Source organism: Macaca fascicularis, chromosome 7 (assembly GCF_037993035.2).
Source record: "Macaca fascicularis isolate 582-1 chromosome 7, T2T-MFA8v1.1".
Lineage (NCBI taxonomy): Eukaryota > Metazoa > Chordata > Mammalia > Primates > Cercopithecidae > Macaca > Macaca fascicularis.
In genome coordinates, this window is record NC_088381.1 from 42,148,145 (window position 1) to 42,166,621 (window position 18,477).

The 18,477-nt window shown below is 42.3% G+C and overlaps 1 protein-coding gene across 1 annotated transcript in view; it reads left to right on the top strand.

The window, feature by feature from the left end:
- The window catches only part of HACD3 (3-hydroxyacyl-CoA dehydratase 3), a 49,007-nt gene that overhangs the window by 8,844 nt on the left and 21,686 nt on the right, over positions 1-18,477 (top strand). The window contains exons 2-4 of the mRNA XM_045397343.2: positions 13,416-13,458; positions 16,078-16,151; positions 17,921-18,085. Coding sequence (XP_045253278.1) covers positions 13,416-13,458; positions 16,078-16,151; positions 17,921-18,085 — 282 coding nt within the window. The remainder of the gene's footprint in view (positions 1-13,415; positions 13,459-16,077; positions 16,152-17,920; positions 18,086-18,477) is intronic.

Below are 18,477 nucleotides of genomic sequence, written 5' to 3' on the forward strand. Positions count from 1 at the left end.
CTTTATTGTGGTGGTCTGGAACAAAACCTACAATAGCTCCAAGGTGTGCCTGTAAATTAAAATGATAGGATACTGTTTCTCACATTAGAGTGGGAAAAATGAAAAAGCCTGACATGACTAAGTGTTTGTGAGAATGTTCAGCGACAGGACATTTTTTTTTTTTGAGACAGAGTCTCACCCTGTTGCCCAGGCTGGAGTGCAGTGGCAAGATCTCCGCTCACTGCAGTCTCTACCTCCCGGGCTCAAGTGATTCTCTCGCCTCAGCCTCCCAGGTAGCTGGGACTACCGGCGCCCACCATCACGCCCTGCTAATTTTTGTATTTTTAGTAGAGACGGGGTTTCACCATGTTGGCCATGCTGGTCTCGAACTCCTGACCTCAAGTAATCTGCCTGCCTTGGCCTCCCAAAGTGCTAGGATTGCAGATGTGAGCCACCGTGCTCGGCCGGACATTTTTTTTTTTTCTTTTTTTCGAGACAGAGTCTCGCTCTGTCACCCAGGCTGGAGTGCAGTGGCGCGATCTCGGCTCACTGCAAGCTCCGCCTCCTGGGTTCCCGCCATTCTCCTGCCTCAGCCTCCCGAGTAGCTGGGACTGCAGGCACCCGCCACCACGCCCGGCTAATTTTTTTGTATTTTTGGTAGAGACGGGATTTCACCGTGTTAGCCAGGATGGTCTTGATCTCCTGACCTCGTGATCCGCCCGCCTCGGCCTCCCAAAGTGCTGGGATTACACGCTTGAGCCACCGCGCCCGGCCGGACATTTTTTTATACAGTTGGTGGAAGTACTAATCGGCACAACTGATTTGGAGAACAGTTCCGCACCATGTTGTCAAGCTGAAGTTGTATGTCTTTATGACTTGGAAGTTTTGTTTTTTTAGAGAAGCTCTTACACATATGCAGGTGGAGGTAGAATGTTCATTGCAGCAAAAGATTGAAAGCAGCCTCAATTTTTGTCAGCTGGAAAATGGATAAATTGTGGTATATTTATACAATGGCACACTGTACAACAGCCACGATGAATGAAACAGAACCATCTTTATGGAATTAAAGCTTAGAAATATAATATCAAATAAGCAAGTTGAAGAATGATACAGGCAGTATGAAATTATTTATGTGACATGTAAAATCATACTGTATATTGTGAATGCCCAACATGTTGTAAGTGAATAAAGAAATACAGTGGAAATGACAAACTCCAATGCTGGAAGAGTGGTTACCTGCAAAGTTGGGGCATGTTTGAGGGAGAGAGGGTATTGGGATTGAGTAATTATATAATGTATCTGTGTCTGTTTTATTTCTTTTTTTAAAAATTGAGGCAAATAAAACAAAATGCTAATTGATGTTAGGTATAGTGGTGTTTGCTATATTTTTCTGTTTGTCTGATTGCTTGAAATATTTCATAACAGAAATCAGTAAGTCTAAGTTGTTTATTACCACAGTACAAAAGTACTTATAAAGCAGTAAGTTAAATAATCTTGTAACTGTTGACCGCTCCAGGCATAGTGCTAAGTACTAGATATTCAGTAGTGAGCAACACATGTAAAGGCACTACCTTCAGATGGAGGGAGACAGGCAATAGATATGTTAATAAATAATTACCTAGATAAAGTGCTATGAGGGAAATAAAGAGGGTGATGAAATAGAGAATAATTGGTAGAGTCTATTTTAAATAGAGTGGTCAGGGAAGACTTCCTTGAAGAGGTGATATTCTAGCTGGGTGAAACTTGAAAGATAAATTGTGCAGAAAGCTGGGGGAAGAACATTCCAACAAGTCCACAGACTTAGAGGCAGGCAAAGGCTTAGTGGGGGTTCCAGGAGCAGAAAGGATATTAGTATGTTTGGAGCATAGTGAGGAATAAGTTAGAGGGAGACGAGGATAGAAGGGTTTGCAAGATGTAGGTCATGTAGAGCCTTGTTGCCATGGTAAGGAGCTTGGGTTTTATTGTAAGAGCAATGGGAAACTATTAAAGAGTTTTAAGCAGAGAAGTGACTTTGTAGGATTTGTGTTTCAAAAAAGATTATTCTGGCTTCTATGTGGATTATAAAGGGGCAAAGTGAACTCTAGAAAACCATTTAGGGAGGCTGTTATAGTAGTATGGGTGAGAGATGAGGTGGCTCAGTTTAGGGTTGTGGGGGTGGAGAGCCATGGACACATTTGAGATATATCTGAAGAGAACCTTGAGGCCTTGATGGACTTGTGGGAGAGGAAGAGAAAAGAATTAATGACTAGTCTTAGGATTTTGATTTAAGCACAGAGTAGATGACAGTACAGTTTACTGAAATGATTAAGACTGCAGAAGAGGTTTAGGGGCCAAAATCAAGAGTCCCCTTTTGGACATACTAGTTTGAGAGTCTTGTTTTAAACAATTTCCATGTGAAAATGTGAACTAGTGATATAACTATACAAATACAGAGTTCAGGGCAGTAGTCTCAGTGAAAATAGAATTTTATGATATCTTAGACTTAATTGATTGCAAAATCCACCACTGTTTTATTTTTTTCCCTCATGATAATGAGGGGAAAAATGCTGCTGATTATACTGTGATATAAGCTTTCTTATTACTTTGAGCATTTTAAATTTATTGAAAGAGCTCTCTGAGAGTTTATTTAAACTGTCAATGCTGTTCAGCCAAAGATCACCAAAACACACCTTGTAGTTAAATAAGGTGGGTTTATTGCTTGTTCCAGTGAGGGAAAACACACACTGTAGGGAAATACGTGGTATCTCAGTAAGAGGGTGTTAAAAAAGACCTCGTTATATGGGATTTGGGCTTTGGTTGGGTAATGGTGGGGGTGTCTAAGGAAGTGGGGTCTGCTATAGATTGGATGTTGACAGAAAGCAGGGACAGTTCTATGATTTGGTATTTTGTGGTTGGCATAGTGACCTGTCATTAGACAAATTTATGCAATGGTCTTGTTTTGTTTCATTTTACCGTGGTCTTATAGTAACCTCAAGTTGGTTAGTATTCTTTGAAATTGTCTATGTCCCCAAAAGGGGGAATTAGAAGACAATACCAACAGATACATACACCCAGTTGAGTGTTATACAGCTATAACAAGAAAGAGTAAGATCTTTATGAACTCACAAGGATTTATTTAGATGAAAAAAAAAAAGCAAGATGTATAAGAATGTATATTGTATGCTACTTTTTGTATAGAAAGGAGGGAAAGTAAGAATATCTGTTTTGGCTGGGTGCGGTGGCTCCCGCCTGTAATCCCAGCACTTTGGGAGGCCCAGGTGGGTAGACCACAAGGTCAAGAGAATGAGACCATCCTGACTAACATGGTGAAACCCTGTCTCTACTAAAAATACAAAAATTAGCGGGGTATGGTGGCTTGCGCCTGTAGTCCCAGCTACTCGGGAGGCTGAGGCAGGAGAATTGCTTGAACCCAGGAGGCAGAGGTTGCAGTGAGCCAAGATCACACCACTGTACTTACTCCAGCCTGGGGACAGAGACTCCGTCTCAAAAAAAAAAAAAAAAAAAAAAAAAAGGCCGGGCGCGGTGGCTCAAGCCTGTAATCCCAGCACTTTGGGAGGCCGAGACGGGCGGATCACAAGGTCAGGAGATCAAGATCATCCTGGCTAACACGGTGAAACCCCGTCTCTACGAAAAAATACAAAAAACTAGCTGGTCGAGGTGGCGGGTGCCTGTAGTCCCAGCTACTTGGGAGGCGAGGCAGGAGAATGGCGTAAACCCAGGAGGCGGAGCTTGCAGTGAGCTGAGATCCGACCACTGCACCCCAGCCTGGGCAACAGAGCGAATTGTTTTGTATGTTTGTTTGAGACAGGATCTCACTCTGTCACCCAGGCTGGAGTGCAGTGGTGTGATCCTGGCTTACTGCAGTCTCCACCTTCCAGGCGCAAGCGATCCTCCTACCTCAGTCTCCCAAGTAGCTGGGACTACAGGCACATGCCACCACGCCAGGCTAATTTTTGTATTTTTTGTAGAGACAGGGTTTCACCATATTGCCCAGGCTGGTTTCGAACTCTTGAGCTCAAGCGATCTAACCGCCTTGGTCCCCCAAAGTGCTGGGATTACAGGCATAAGTCACTGTGCCTGGATGAAAATAGGAATATCTAAATATATTTGTGAATTTTTGCAAAATACGCATATACAGAGAATAAATAAACCAGAAGTGAATGAAATGGTTACTGGTATGTGGGGAATAGGAATGTGGTAGAGGAGGATGGGTTTGGGAGCAAGACTTCTGAGGAAATCATTTCATAAAGTTTGAATTTTGAACAATGGGAATGTTTTACATATTCAAAGATAAAATTGTATTTAAAAAAAAAAAAAAAAAAGGAGGCCAGGCCTGGTGGCTCACGCCTGTAATCCCAGCACTTTGGGAGGCCGAGGCGGGCAGACCACAAGGTCAAGAGATCGAGACCATCCTGGCCAACATGGGGAAACCCTGTCTCTACTACAAATACAGAAATTAGCTGGGCGTAGTGGCACATGCCTGTAATCCCAGCTACTCAGGAGGCTGAGGCAGGAGAATCGCTTGAACCTGGGAGGCAGAGGTTGCAGTAAGCCGAGATCGCGCCACTGCACTCCAACCTGGCGACAGAGTGACACTCTGTCTCAAAAAAAAAAAAAAAAGTAAAAAGCAAATTAAATAAACAGAACCAAAAGGACCTAACTGTATATCAAATTGATGATAAAATCTTACGGATAAATTAATCAATACAAATAATATTTGAACATAGTACTCTGGTTCTTTAGTAGATTATGTCCTTTTTAAAAGTCAACCTTCCTCCCTTTTACTGGAATATATTCTAAGGACAAAAAGAACTGCAATTAAATGTTGCACTTAGAAGGGTTATTTTTCCCTTTCCTTTTTTTTTTTTAATTGAATATAAATTTTCTATCTTTTTTCTTATTTTCCACAAAGAAACTTCTGCAAGTAAGTAGTAGGTTTACTGTTGGCAAAAAAAGTTGATATTCTAATTCTGAAACTTTTTTAGGATAAAACAAATATATAAATGTGCTAATGTTATTAGGAAGATTTTCACTGTTAAGAGATATAAATCTTAAATAACAAGGTAAGGAGAAGCCTTGTAATAGCTTGACTTGGAAACTTCACTATGACATCATCATTTTTAAAATTCCTAGGTAGCCCACTGAAAGATGAACATTAACTATACCTCAGTGTACCTAGATCATGGCTTCTACATTACCATTTCCAACCGAAGGAACTATGCCTCCTTGAAGAAATGGCCAATTATTTCAAATCTGTGCCAGAGAAAGAACAATATCCTCAAAGGGTACACGGTCATGTCAGAATCATACAGGATTTGGTTTGAAGGGATTTCTACTGGCCAAGTTGGTGACAATTTGAACATCAGAAAGAGTAATAATGGTAATGGAATTTGGCTGAGCGGATCACAAAAGAAAATCCATGAGTCTATCGGGTGCAGTGGCTCATGCCTGTTATCCCAGCACTTTGGGAGGCCGAGGTGGGCGGATCATGAGGTCAGGAGATAGAGACCCTCCTGGCTAACATGGTGAAACCCCATCTCTACTACAAAATACAAAAAATTACCTGGGCGTGGTGGCGAGCGCCTGTAGTCCCCGCTACTTGGGAGGCTGAGGCAGGAGAATGGCGTGAACCACCCGGGAGGCGGATTTCAGTGAGCCGAGATTGCCGCCACTGCACTCCAGCCTGGGTGACAGAGCGAGACTCCATCTCAAAAAAAAAAAAAAAAGAAAATCCGTGAGTCCATAGCGATAGTAAAAAAGAAATGTAGACCAGAGAGGGTACAGGCTGGTGGTGTTTGCAAAGGCACCACAAGGGATCTAGAGCTATTCAGTATCTTGACTGTGACAGTAGGTAGATGAACCTGTACATGTGATCAAATTGTGTAGAACTTAACACACAGACGCACATGCACATACCTGCAAGCGAATGCAAGTAAAACTGGGAAATCTGAATAACATAGGTGGGTTGTGTCAATGTCAGTATCCTGATTTTGATTTTATGCTATAGTTTTGTAAAATGCTACCATTGGGGGAAACTAGGCAAAGCGTATAAGGGATCTCTCAGTACTATTTCTTTTTTTAAAATTTTTATTTTTGTGGGTACACGGTAGGTGTATATATTTCTTTCTTAGAGCTACATGTGAATCTACTATTATCTCAATTAAAATTTCAATAAAAAAGAGAGGGAGAGAAGAGAAAAAGGGAAAACTCTTTTTTTAACAGAAGAATGCCAACTAGAAAATGAAAAATGAATGGTTGAATTAGAAAATTATAATTTTGCGGCCGGGCGCGGTGGCTCAAGCCTGTAATCCCAGCACTTTGGGAGGCCGAGACGGGCGGATCACAAGTTCAGGAGATCGAGACCATCCTGGCTAACACGGTGAAACCCCGTCTCTACTAAAATACAAAAAAAAAAAAATTAGCCGGGCGAGGTGGCGGGCGCCTGTACTCCCAGCTACTCGGGAGGCTGAGGCAGGAGAATGGCGTGAACCCGGGAGGTGGGGCTTGCAGTGAACTGAGATCTGGCCACTGCACTCCAGCCTGGGCAACAGAGCTAGACTCCGTCTCAAGGAAAAAAAAGAAAATTATAATTTTGCTGGGCACAGTGGCTCATGCCTGTAATCCCAGCACTTTGGGAGACCGAGGCCAGCAGATCTCCTGAGGTTGGGAGTTTGAGACCAGTCTGACCAACATGGAGAAACTCCATCTCTACTAAAAATACAAAATTAGCCGGGCATGGTTGCACATGTCTGTAATCCCAGCTACTCGGGAGGCTGAGGCAGGAGAACTGCTTGAACCTGGGAGGTGGAGGTTGCGGTGAGCTGAGATTGCACCATTGCACTCCAGCCTGGGTAACAAGGAAACTCCGTCTCAAAAAAAAAAAAAAAAAAGAAAGAAAGAAAATTATAATTTTGTGACCTCCAGTGTAAAATTGCATCAGGTAAGGATTAACAATAGTTGACCATACCATTGGATGAAAGAGTGTTGTGAGGGAATGGCAGATTACACTATTAGGTAACTTGCTAATTACAAAAGGGAACACTACAGTGGAAAGTTCTGGCAGTCACCTTCTCAATTTAATGACCAAATTTATCATCACCATCTAACATAAGGATGCCATATGTAACCATATCACCTATGAAATATTTTTGCTAAAAATGGTTAATATGAAGGAATGGCCAGACAAATCCAGAATATGATACATTTTACCAGACAACTGGCATGGGTTAATAAATAAAAGTGTAAGTCTGTATTAAATAAAAATAGGCATGACAATCAAGAGGAGTGTATGAACCTGGATTGGATCCTGGATTTTTTAAAAAAAGTGTAAATATAGTGGCTTCAGGATAACTGCATCAAGAGTGCCATCAAGACTCGCAGTTTATTTCCTCTTTCCCTGAATCTGGGCAGGCCCTCTGGCAGCTTAGTGAATAGAATGCTGGAAAATGATGCTGTGACCAGTTCCAGGCTTGCTCTTTGTAAGAGGACTGCCAGCTTCCACTTCTTCTCTCTTGGAGCACTTGCTCTTGAGACATTCCCTCTCGGAACTGAGCAGCCCTGCTGCGAGAGACCCAAGCCACATGGAATGGCCAAATATAGTTATTCTGGTCAACAGTTTTAGCTGAACTCCCCAATGACAGCCAACAACAATTAGGAGCTAAGTGAGCGACCCATCTTGAATATTCCAGCCCAATATACTATAGTCCCAGCCAACATCACGTGGAATAGAACTATATAGCTGAAGCCCAGTCAACCTGTAGAATCACGTAAGATAATAAAATAGTTGTTTTAAGTCAAGTTTTGGAGTAGTTGGGTTGCATTACAGTAAATAACAGAAACAATTGAACATCTTTGAGACGATTCTTCATGTAGATTTTTTATTAGATAATATGGAGTTATTGTTCTTAGGTATTAGAAAGCTTTGATAATTATGCAAGAGAATATAATTTCTTAGGAGAGGAAATATTTGGAGGTGAAATATGATGTCTGCAGCTCATTTGAAATAATTCAGCAAAAAAGTATGCATATAAAAAGCAAATATTGGGAGCTTTATATTTTGTAGAATGGTGGCTACCCCCACCCTAAAAGAAAAACAAATATGACATTTAGCAATCAATTGGCAGAAGGTATATGAGTTTTCATTATACTATTTTTTCTTTTTTTACTTGAGACAGGGTCTTGCTCTGTCGCCCAGGCTGGAGTTCAGACTGGTCCCAAACTCCTGGCGTCAAGGGATCTGCCTGCTTTGGCCTTCCAAAGTGCCGGGATTGCAGGCGTGAGCCACGACGCCTGGCCTATTTTTAAAATTTTTTTGTAGATTTAAAAGTTTTCAAAATAAAGCATGGGGGTGAAAAGGATCACATTAAAAATACACAGTGTTGGGGGTCCCCAGCAGCCACCAGTGTGCTCAGTGATTTGCTAAAAGGATTCGTGGGACTTAGTATATAATTGTACTCATGACTAAGGTTTGTCACAGCTGCAGAATACAGGACAGGATCAGCAAAGGAAAAAAAGCACGAGTGGAGTCTGGAGAAATCCATGTATAAACCTCTCTGTCACTCTTCCTCCTGTGAGGGGGTATACTTGAGCACGCTCCACCAGCGACGAAAAATGCAGTGACTTATGTATAACATTTCTGCCCAGGGAAGCCCATTAGTGATTGAATACCCATGATTTTTTTTTTTTTTTTTTTTTTTTTTTTTTTTGAGACGGATTCTCACTCTGTTACCGAGGCTGGAGTGCAGTGGCCCGATCTTGGCTCACTGCAACCTCTGTCTGCTGGGTTCAAGCGATTCTCCTGCCTCAGCCTCCTGAGTAGCTGGGATTACAGGCGCACGCCACCACGCCTGGCTAATTTTTGTATTTTAAGGAGAGACGGGGTTTCACCATATTGGTCAGGCTGGTCTCAAACTCCTGACCTCATGATCCACCCACCTTAGCCTTTGGGATTACAGGCATGAGCCACTGTGCCCGGCCAAGTACCCATGATTTTTACTGGGGGCTTGTTACTTAGGTAACCTTGGCCTAACATGTACCAAAATTCCAGACTCCTAGAAGGAAAGTTGATATTCACCATAAATCACATTGTTTGTAGTCACAGTTTAGGAACATTGAACCACCCTTATTAGTTAGGGGGTGGAGGAAGGCTGAGTTTCTCGATAGATGTCAGCCAAAGGCTGATCTTGGAAGCAGGCACTTTTAAAGACTGCAGCCTCAGGACTGCTATATTAACTCTTCTGCACACATACTAATCACACAGATGGGAAGATAAATACTAATGATTTGAATGAGAAAGGAAACTCTTGTCCAAAGAGTTAGATAGCAGATAGTTTATTGTGAACTCTTTGTAGTTCTGCCAGAGATTCTGAAAATGGGATGAATTGACTTCAGTTCACTAAACAATTATTGAGGCATTAGGTATATAGAGATGAATAAGACACAGTCCCTGCCATCAAAGAACTCAGGTCAAGAGGGGCAGTTAAACGATCAACAATGATTATGGAACAGTGTGGTAAGTATTATAGTAAAGGTGAATACAAAGTAGGAAGGAAGCTGTTGATTCTGATGTTAGGGTGAGGAGGAGGGAAGAGGAATTAACATTTGACCTGAACTTTGAAAGAGAAGTAGTGTTCAGCAGGCATGGAAACTTAGATGGGCACTCTAGTCAGAGGAAGAAAAGCAACCGGAATATGAATTCTTACTAGTTGCCAGGCTCTGTGTGTGCAATTATAATTTAATCCTTACAACAGACTTGTGATGTAAGTGATTTTATTGTTATTTTTAAAATGATGGCTGGGCATGGTGCCTCATGCCTGTAATCCCAGCAGTTTGGTAGGCTGAGGTGGAGGATTGCTTGAGCCCAGGAGTTCGGGACCAGCCTGGGCAACATAGTGAGACTTGTGTCTGTGAAAAATTTTAAAAAGATATTAGCCAGGCATGGTGATGTGGACCTGTAGTCCCAGATATTTGAGAGGCTAAGGTGGGAGGATCCTTGAGCCTGGGAGGTGGAGGCTGCCGTGAGCCGAGATTGCACCACTGCACTCCAGCCCTGGGTGACAGAGGGAGATTCTGTCTCAAAAACAAAAACAAAAACAAAAAAAAGAGAGACAGTTGCTGTGAATTTGAGTTTTCTTATTCCCTTTTCCGTATTCACTCCTTTTTTGAGACAGAGTCTTAGTCTGTCACCCAGGTTGGAATGCTGTGGTGCAATAAAAGCTCACTGCTGCTTCGACCTCCTCAGCTCAAGTTATCCTTCCAGCTTAGCCTCCCAAGTAGCTGGGACCACAGGCATGTGCCACCACATCTGGCTATTTTTTTTATTTTTGTAGAGACAGGGTCTGTGTTGTTCAGGCTAGTCTTGAACTCCTGGGGTCAAGTGATCCTCTTGCCTAGGCCTCCCGAAGTGTGGGGATTATAGGCATGAGCTACCTTGCCCAGCCACTCTCTTTCTCTTTTTTATTTTTTAAAAGAATTAGAGACAGGATCTGACTACTTGCTATGTTCCCCTAGCTGCATTCGAACCCCTGGGTTCAAGTGATACTCCCACTTCAGCCTCCTGAGTAGCTGGGACTGTAGGTGCGTGGTACCAGGCCTGGCTATTCACTCCTCTTCTTATAAGCAAAAGCACAGTTTCTTTTCTAGTAAGAGATGGACTAGGTTGTGTAGATTGAGCTTTCTATTAAAAACAACGGAAAGTATTGAATAAAAATGTCTTAAAAACATCAAAAAGTTAACGAGGTAGAAATGAAATTGGGAACTCAGAGAGATAAGCTGAACACGGAAACTGCTTTTGCCTTGCGAACATTTGCTCAACTAAGTGAATTTGAACTTTGGTTTTGACAGCCCGACAGGTCGCAGGTGATAGAAGTAAAGTCAAAACCCGGCCTGGTGCGGTGGCTCACACCTGTAATCCCAGCACTTTGGGAGGCCGAGGTGGGCGGATCACAATGTCAGGAGTGTGAGACCAGTCTGGCCAATATGGTGTAATCCCATCTCTACTGAAAATAAATAAATAAATAAATAAATAAATAAATAAATAAATAAATAAATAAATTAGCCAGGTGTGGTGGTGCACGCCTGTAATCCCAGCTACTTGAGAGGCTGAAGCAGAAGAATTGCTTGAGCCCAGGAGGCGGAGGTTGCAGTGAGCCTGGGGAACAGAGTGAGACTCCATCTCAAAAAAAAAAAAAAAAAAGGTTATATGCATCTAGTAACGTTGCCTCAATCATATCTAAATTAACAGACGTACAAGGAGAAATAGACAAATTTATGATAGTGTGATTTCCCAGTGATTGATAGAGCTAGAAGACAAAATTCAGTAAGGATATAGATTATGTGAACAAATAATTAACAGTAAACCTAATGGACATATAAAGAACATGGCCCCAACAACTCCAGAATACACATTCTTTTAAATGTACTGAGAGTGTTTACTAAAGTTGACTATATACTGCTTCCTAAACAAGTCTCCATACATTTGACAGGACTGAAATTACACAGAGAATGTTCTTTGATCCCAGTGCAATTGAGATAGAAGTTAATAACATAAGGATAACTAGAAAATTGGAAATTGAAAATTAAGAAATCCGTCTCAACCCATGAAAAAACGATAATGGAAATTAGGGATGTGAATGGAAAATACTGTAATCAAAGCTTGAGAGCAGCCAAAGTCGGATTTGGTAGGAAATTTATATTCTTAGATGATTATCTTAGAAAAAAAATAGTCCGAAAATTAATGACCTTTGAATCTCCATTTCAAGAAGTTAGAAAAAAAAAATAGCAAATTCTCCGAAAGAAATTGAAGGAAGGAACGAATAAAGATAAGAATAGACATAGAAAGCAGAGGTGGAGAAAATCAATAAAAAGCTAAAAGTTCTTGAAAGATAATTAAAATTGCTAGACATATTGACAAGATTAAGACACAAACCGTATCAGTAATGAAGAAGAAGACATAACCATGAAAGCTACAGACATTTAAAAGCTAAGAGAATATTAGGCCCTGCACGGTGGCACACGCCTGTACTCCTAGCTACTTGGGAGGCTGAGGCAGAAGAATTGCTTGAACCCGGGAGGTGGAGATTGCAGTTAGCCGAGACTGAGTCATTGCACTCCAGCCTGGGTGACTTTTTCAAAAAAAGGAAAGAAAATTTTAAAACAAGTTCATATCAGATAAAATGGATAAATTCCAAGAAATAGAGACAGTTTCTATAAAAGAGATAGAAAACCTGGATAGCCTCGTAAGCATTAAATACACGGATTCAATAGTCAAAAGTCTTCCCACATGGAAACTTGCAGGTCTAAATGGCTTCACCTGGAAGTTCTACCAAGCATTTAAAGAAATAATTGCAGTTAATTATTTGTTAATCTGTTGCTACATAGCAAAACACCCAATATATAGTGGCTTAAAGCAACAATAATCAATTATTGTCTCTCACAGTTTCTGTGGGTTAGGACTTCAGGAGGGGCTCTGTTGGGTTGTTCTGGCTTGGAATCTCATGAGGTTGTGGTCAGATGACAGCTGTAGTTGAGGAGCACAGAAAGCTAAGCCCACAGAAGAAAAACAAACACCATGACACTGGGAACGAGCTGCCTCTTGCTTATTAACCTTGAGCTGGAAGTAGGAGGTGAGTTGTTTCTCATCCACTGGAAAAAGTGTTAAGTAGTTTCATTTTAAATTGTGATGCTAAACTGAAGGTGTGTAGCAACTTCTGGGAATCAGTGAGCAGTTTGGAGAATTTTGACCTCTCCCGAGTCTTGTTTCCTTTGGAGGTTAAGAGAGTCTGGAGCCTCTAAGTTAGAGACACAGGCGCAGCGTGTTTCATTTTCATTGACCACCTGCAATCCTCTGCCCTTTCCTCCACTTGTCGGAATTAATTTATCATTCAGGTTGCAGTACAGGTCTCACCTTTTGTGGAGCTTTTCCCCACCACTCGATTCCTGTTATGCTCTCTCTCTCTCTCTTAACTCTGCTAACACTTACTACCTTTTACCACCTTTTTCGTCTTGACCATATGTTTCTTGATAACTATTTCATATCTTCTCACAGAAAGTGCCTCATCTGTCCCACTGGAACCTCTCTCTGTTCTACAGCTCAGGGATTGAGTCCTGGAGATCTGTGTATTCCCCTGTCATTATCTCACATAGCACCTTGCATGATCGGCCATTCTCAGAATGGAGTAATTCAGTGCTTGACTGTTTGCACAGTTAGAGCAGGTTAGGGTCCTTCTTGGCAGGAGTCTGCAGTCTTAGATAGGTACAGACAGACATAGAGAAAGCCTACACAGATGTGAATAAATGACTAAATATATTTGTGGGGGAGGCACAGAGTAGGAGGCTGAGTCCTCATGGGAGAAGTATGAGGGGAAGAAGCCCCTTGTTTAATCTCATTTTTTCTCTTCATTAAAATGCCTTCTTACATCCTTGGTCTCTTTTCACAGAACCCTGCCATCAGCATCACTGAAAATGTGCTGCATTTCAAAGGTCAGTATCCCAGCAAATGCTCCCATCTCTATACACAGTTAAGGAGGTGTGGTGGTGGTTTCCCTTTTTTTAAAAAAAAATGTATTTGTTTTATCGATTTTTTGCTGATGTTCACTCCTTTGATCCTCATGAAGTAAGCTAAATTGTTTTGAAATATATGATTAGAAAAGTCAAAGAATTGGTTTAAAATCCTGTTTCCCCCATGGAGAGGCAGTAGATACAGTGAAGGAAAAAAAAAAAAGAATCCTGGGTTAGAAATCAGGAGGCTTGTCTTCTAGCTCTAATTCTGCCACTGTCTTGGACAAGTTATTGACTTTTCTGGACCTACACAATGAAGATGCTGGGTTTTAATCTGTGTTTCTCAAACTCGAGGACCCGTAGACACCTAAGAATGTTTCCACAGGACTCTCAAGGGCTCATGGACCTGAGATTGAGAAACACGTGAAGAATTAAATATGGTCACTTTAAGTGACATTTGGCTCACTGCAGCTGTGAACACAGACACACATACAGCTACTGATTGCATGGCAGTACTTGATTATGAAGTGGCCCTCTAGATGATCCAGAATATGCTGCTTTTTTTTTTTTAAAAGATTATTATGAAAACAAAAAATAGAAATGTTATTTATTTATTTTGAGATTGAGTCTTGCTCTATCACCCAGGCTGGAGTGCAGTGGCACAGTCTTGGCTCACTGCAACCTCCGTCTCCTGTCTGAGTAGCTAGGATTACAGGCACCTGCCACCACGCCCAGCTAATTTTTGTATTTTTAGTAGAGACAGGGTTTCACCATGTTGTCCAGGCTGGTCTTGAACTCCTGACCTCAAGTGATCTACTCGCCTTGGCCTCTCAAAGTGCTGGGTGAGCCACTGTGCCTGTTTTTTTTTGTTGTTGTTGTTGTTTGTTTTGTTTTTTTAAAAAATATTTTTCTTTTTAAACATTTTTAAAAATAATAATTTATTACACCATTCCTAAGAAATTTTCTTGATGAGACTTTGTGGCTCCCTGATACTAGATTTGCAGACCAGTTTGAGAAACACTACATTCTAGATGATGTCTCAGAGGCCTTTTCAACTCTGACAGTTTCTGATTCTATGAATCTGCCTCCGTCTCCCTTCTCCTCAGTCCATCAGCAGATTTACTGCTGTACTGAAGAGGGTGGGATCTGCATTCACTGTCACCCAGTGGGGTAGGATTCTCCCTGTTCCAATTCCTGGGATTATTGGAGCATGAAGAGTTTCTGCTTTATGTGAAATTCCATCTACCGTAATATACTTGCATGAAAGTACAGCCTGGCATTTGTATCTGCTTTTCAGGATGAGAGTAGTTACCACTCAGCTCAGGTTTTTTGGGAATTATATACATTTACATGAAAGTTAAAGTGATAAAAGCATATCTTGCCACTTAGACCTTATATACTGTGCTACCTTAAGGAATTTATGGTCATAGAGAATAATTGCTACCTATGGCGAATATTAGGCAGGTTATTAGTCTACATATGGTCAGATAAGGGCTGAGAGTCCCAGAAGGGAACCAAATGGTAAATGAATCAGAGAGGAGAGTAGAAGGGAGGTCCAGCAGCAGCTGCTGGGTCCAGCAGTCACTGGCACCTAGGCATGGTGCCAGCTTGAATTGGAGAAAGGAGCCATGTCAAGGCATAGGGATGAGGCACTGGCCAACTCAGGTACTTCCCTCCTAGTTCCACCTGTCCTTCATAAGCTACAAAAGCTTGTATTTCTTTTTCCTTGTTCCATTTGGGATGTACTAAAGGAGGAGTCAGCTTCTCCCTTTATTCTCTCTCCCTGGTTGGGAGGTTTTAGATTCAGAGCTGTCCAAGACAATCCAGCATTTCCATGTGCCCTGCAACTTTCCTTAACCACAGTCAAGATGATACACCCACCAATTTTTGTCTGCTCTAGATTTACAGCCAAAGTAATTGTGAAAGTTAAATTTATATCTGTGTGGCCCCTTTGGCATTGCTTTCTCTGTTCTTTTTCCTGCCTGTTATTTGTACGGGGTATCATCAGGGTCACAGTGGAAAATTGGGTAAATACTCCGAAACTGACATCAGAGAACATATGGAGATAAACTTGCATCAAAGATTTGACCTATCTAGCTGTTGGAGAGCTCTGCTCACAAGCCCCCACACATTTTAACAGGACACATTAAGATTTGCAGACTACATTGCTTCTCAGCCTTTTGGCTACGATCGAGTGTAATATTCTTGCTGGGCATGGTGGCTCATGCCTGTAATCCCAGCACTTTGGGAGGCTGAGGCGGGTGGATCACTTGAGGTCAGGAGATTGAGACCATCCTGGCTAACATGGTGAAACCCTGTCTACTAAAAACACAAAAAATTAGCCGGGCGTGGTGGGTGGTGTAGTCCCAGCTACTTGGGAGGCTGAGGAAGGAGAATGGCATGAACCCAGGAGGCAGAGCTTGCAGTGAGCTGAGATTGCGCCACTGCACTTCAGCCTGGGTGACAGAGTGAGACTCTGTCTCAAAAAAAAAAAAAAAAAAAAAAAATGTTCGCATACTTAGGAAAGAACTGCACCAAGCTGGCTTTTGGATGGCCTCGCTCTGCTCAAGTTTGCAATAACCCACATTTCTTTCTTTATAGCTCAAGGACATGGTGCCAAAGGAGACAATGTCTATGAATTTCACCTGGAGTTCTTAGACCTTGTGAAGCCAGAGGTATGTTCTTTCCTTTCTCACTTCCCTTCCCATTTTAGGAAATGAATACCAGTAGTTTAGTGAAATGGGGAGCAGGGTTTGTGGAGAGAAGAAGATAAAACCAAAGGGGAATAATAGAGTTCTCTTAAAGCCCAGGTTTTAGCTGCAGAGGAATGGGAAAGTCAGAGACCCCGTGTTGAATCTGGGCCCCGCCATTTATTAGTGGTGTGATCTTGAACAAGTCTCTTCACTTCTTCGAGTTCCAGTTTTCTCATGTGTTAAATGAAATTCTGGACTAAGTGATCTCCAGGGTTCCTTCCAGCTCTGATATTCTCTGGTTTTAGTGATGGCAGAGGAGTATGGCACCTGTTGAGAACAGAGTTACATAGGGTAGTTGAAGCCCCCACCAAGGGTTACTTTCATGTGACTTTGCCATAGGTGCAGGTGAGAAAAATAGAAATCAAAAAGGGCAAAGGCAGCTGGTCTTCAGAAAGAATACTGCAGATATCATCGAAGCTTCTCCTCCCTTAGAGCCTGAGGAAACTTCTCTCACAAGCAGGGAGAGAATCCAATAGATGGGGTATTTCGGTTTTTGGAATTACACTTAGCTCTGGGGACTTGAGCTTCTTGATTTTCCTGCACAGGTGCTCAGTTGTTTTGAGAAAGCATTAATAATAACCAGTGGCATAGTGGGCAGAGAACCTGTCATGGAGCTTCCTTTGGAGACAAGGGAGAGGCCATGTAGACAAACAATGAGCTGGAATGGCCTATAAGAATTTGAGTTTAGTTGGGAAGACTCCCCAGATTGACCCCTGTGAAAAAGTCTGTAACTGATCCAATACAGTTCTGACCTTGATGCAGGTGTTTCTAAAACAAGGGTCTGCTGAGCCAGGACAGTCATTTTCATGGGAGGAAAATGTATAAGCTGAGGGTGATTGGATGCAGTACCCTTGAGAGGGTGATTGGACGTAGTACCTTGCATGATGTGGCTGTGGCAGGAGGTTCATGCTAGTTCCCTCCAGCCTAACCAGGAATTATTTGCCTTTCTCATCCTGATATCCTCCTGTGTCATTCACTGGGGGAATCAGAGAAGGACGTTATGTTCTTACCAGTTCTCCATGCCAGCCCTTGGTCTAGATCAACCTTTTTGGTACCAGGGTCCAGTTTTGTGGAAGGCACTTTTTTCACAGATGGTGGGGTGGGGATGGTTTCAGGGTGATTCAAATGCATTACCTTTATTGTGCACTTGATTTCTGTTATTATTACATTGTAATATATAGTGAAATAATTATACAACTCATCATAATGTAGAATCAGTGAGAGCCCCGAGCTTGTTTTCATGCAACTAGATGGTCCCATCTGGGGGTGATGGGAGACAGTGACAGATGATCAGGTGTTAGAGTCTCATAAAGAGTGAGCAACCTAGATTCCTTGCATGCACAATTCACAATAGAGTTTGCGCTCCTATGTGAATTTTATGCCAATGCTGATCTGACAGGAGGCAGGGCTCAGGAGGTAATGCAAGTGATGGGGAGCGAGTGTAAATACAGATGAAGTTTTGCTCACTTGCCCACGGCTCAGCTCCTCCTGTGTGGCCCCATTCCCAACAGGCCATGGACCAATACAGGAGTTGGAGACCCCTGGTCTAGATGTTCCCTTTGCATCAGGACTTGCAGGACCAGAGAAAGAAGAATAAACATATCCTGCAGTTTCTCTGTACAGCGCCCCTGGCATGGTGCTGCTTCAGGGAACGGAAGAGGGCATTCTTACATTTTCACTTTCTCTCCTAGCCTGTTTACAAACTGACCCAGAGGCAGGTAAACATTACGGTACAGAAGAAAGTGAGTCAGTGGTGGGAGAGACTCACGAAGCAAGAAAAGCGACCACTGTTTTTGGCCCCTGACTTTGATCGTTGGCTGGATGAATCTGATGCGGAAATGGAGCTCAGAGCTAAGGTTAGTAAGGATCCTAGGATCTAGTCATTGAGGACAAATCATGGGGAACCCACGTCATTCGGGCCACTGCAGATACCTCTCAGGGTCTGAAAGAATAGCGACAAAGTTACAAATTCATTTAAAGACCTGGTGACGTGATTTTCAAGAAGTATTCGCTATGTATTTTGTAGACTGTCCCTCAGTTGAAATCTGTCTGATGTTTCTCTTACAACTAGACTAAGGTGACAGATATTGAGAAGACCACAGAGGTAAAGTGCAGTTCTTACCACATCATATCAAAAGTACATACGGCCGGGCGCGGTGGCTCACGCCTGTGATCCCAGCACTTTGGGAGGCTGAGGCAGACGGATCACAAGGTCAGGAGATCGAGACCATCCTGGCTAGCACAGTGA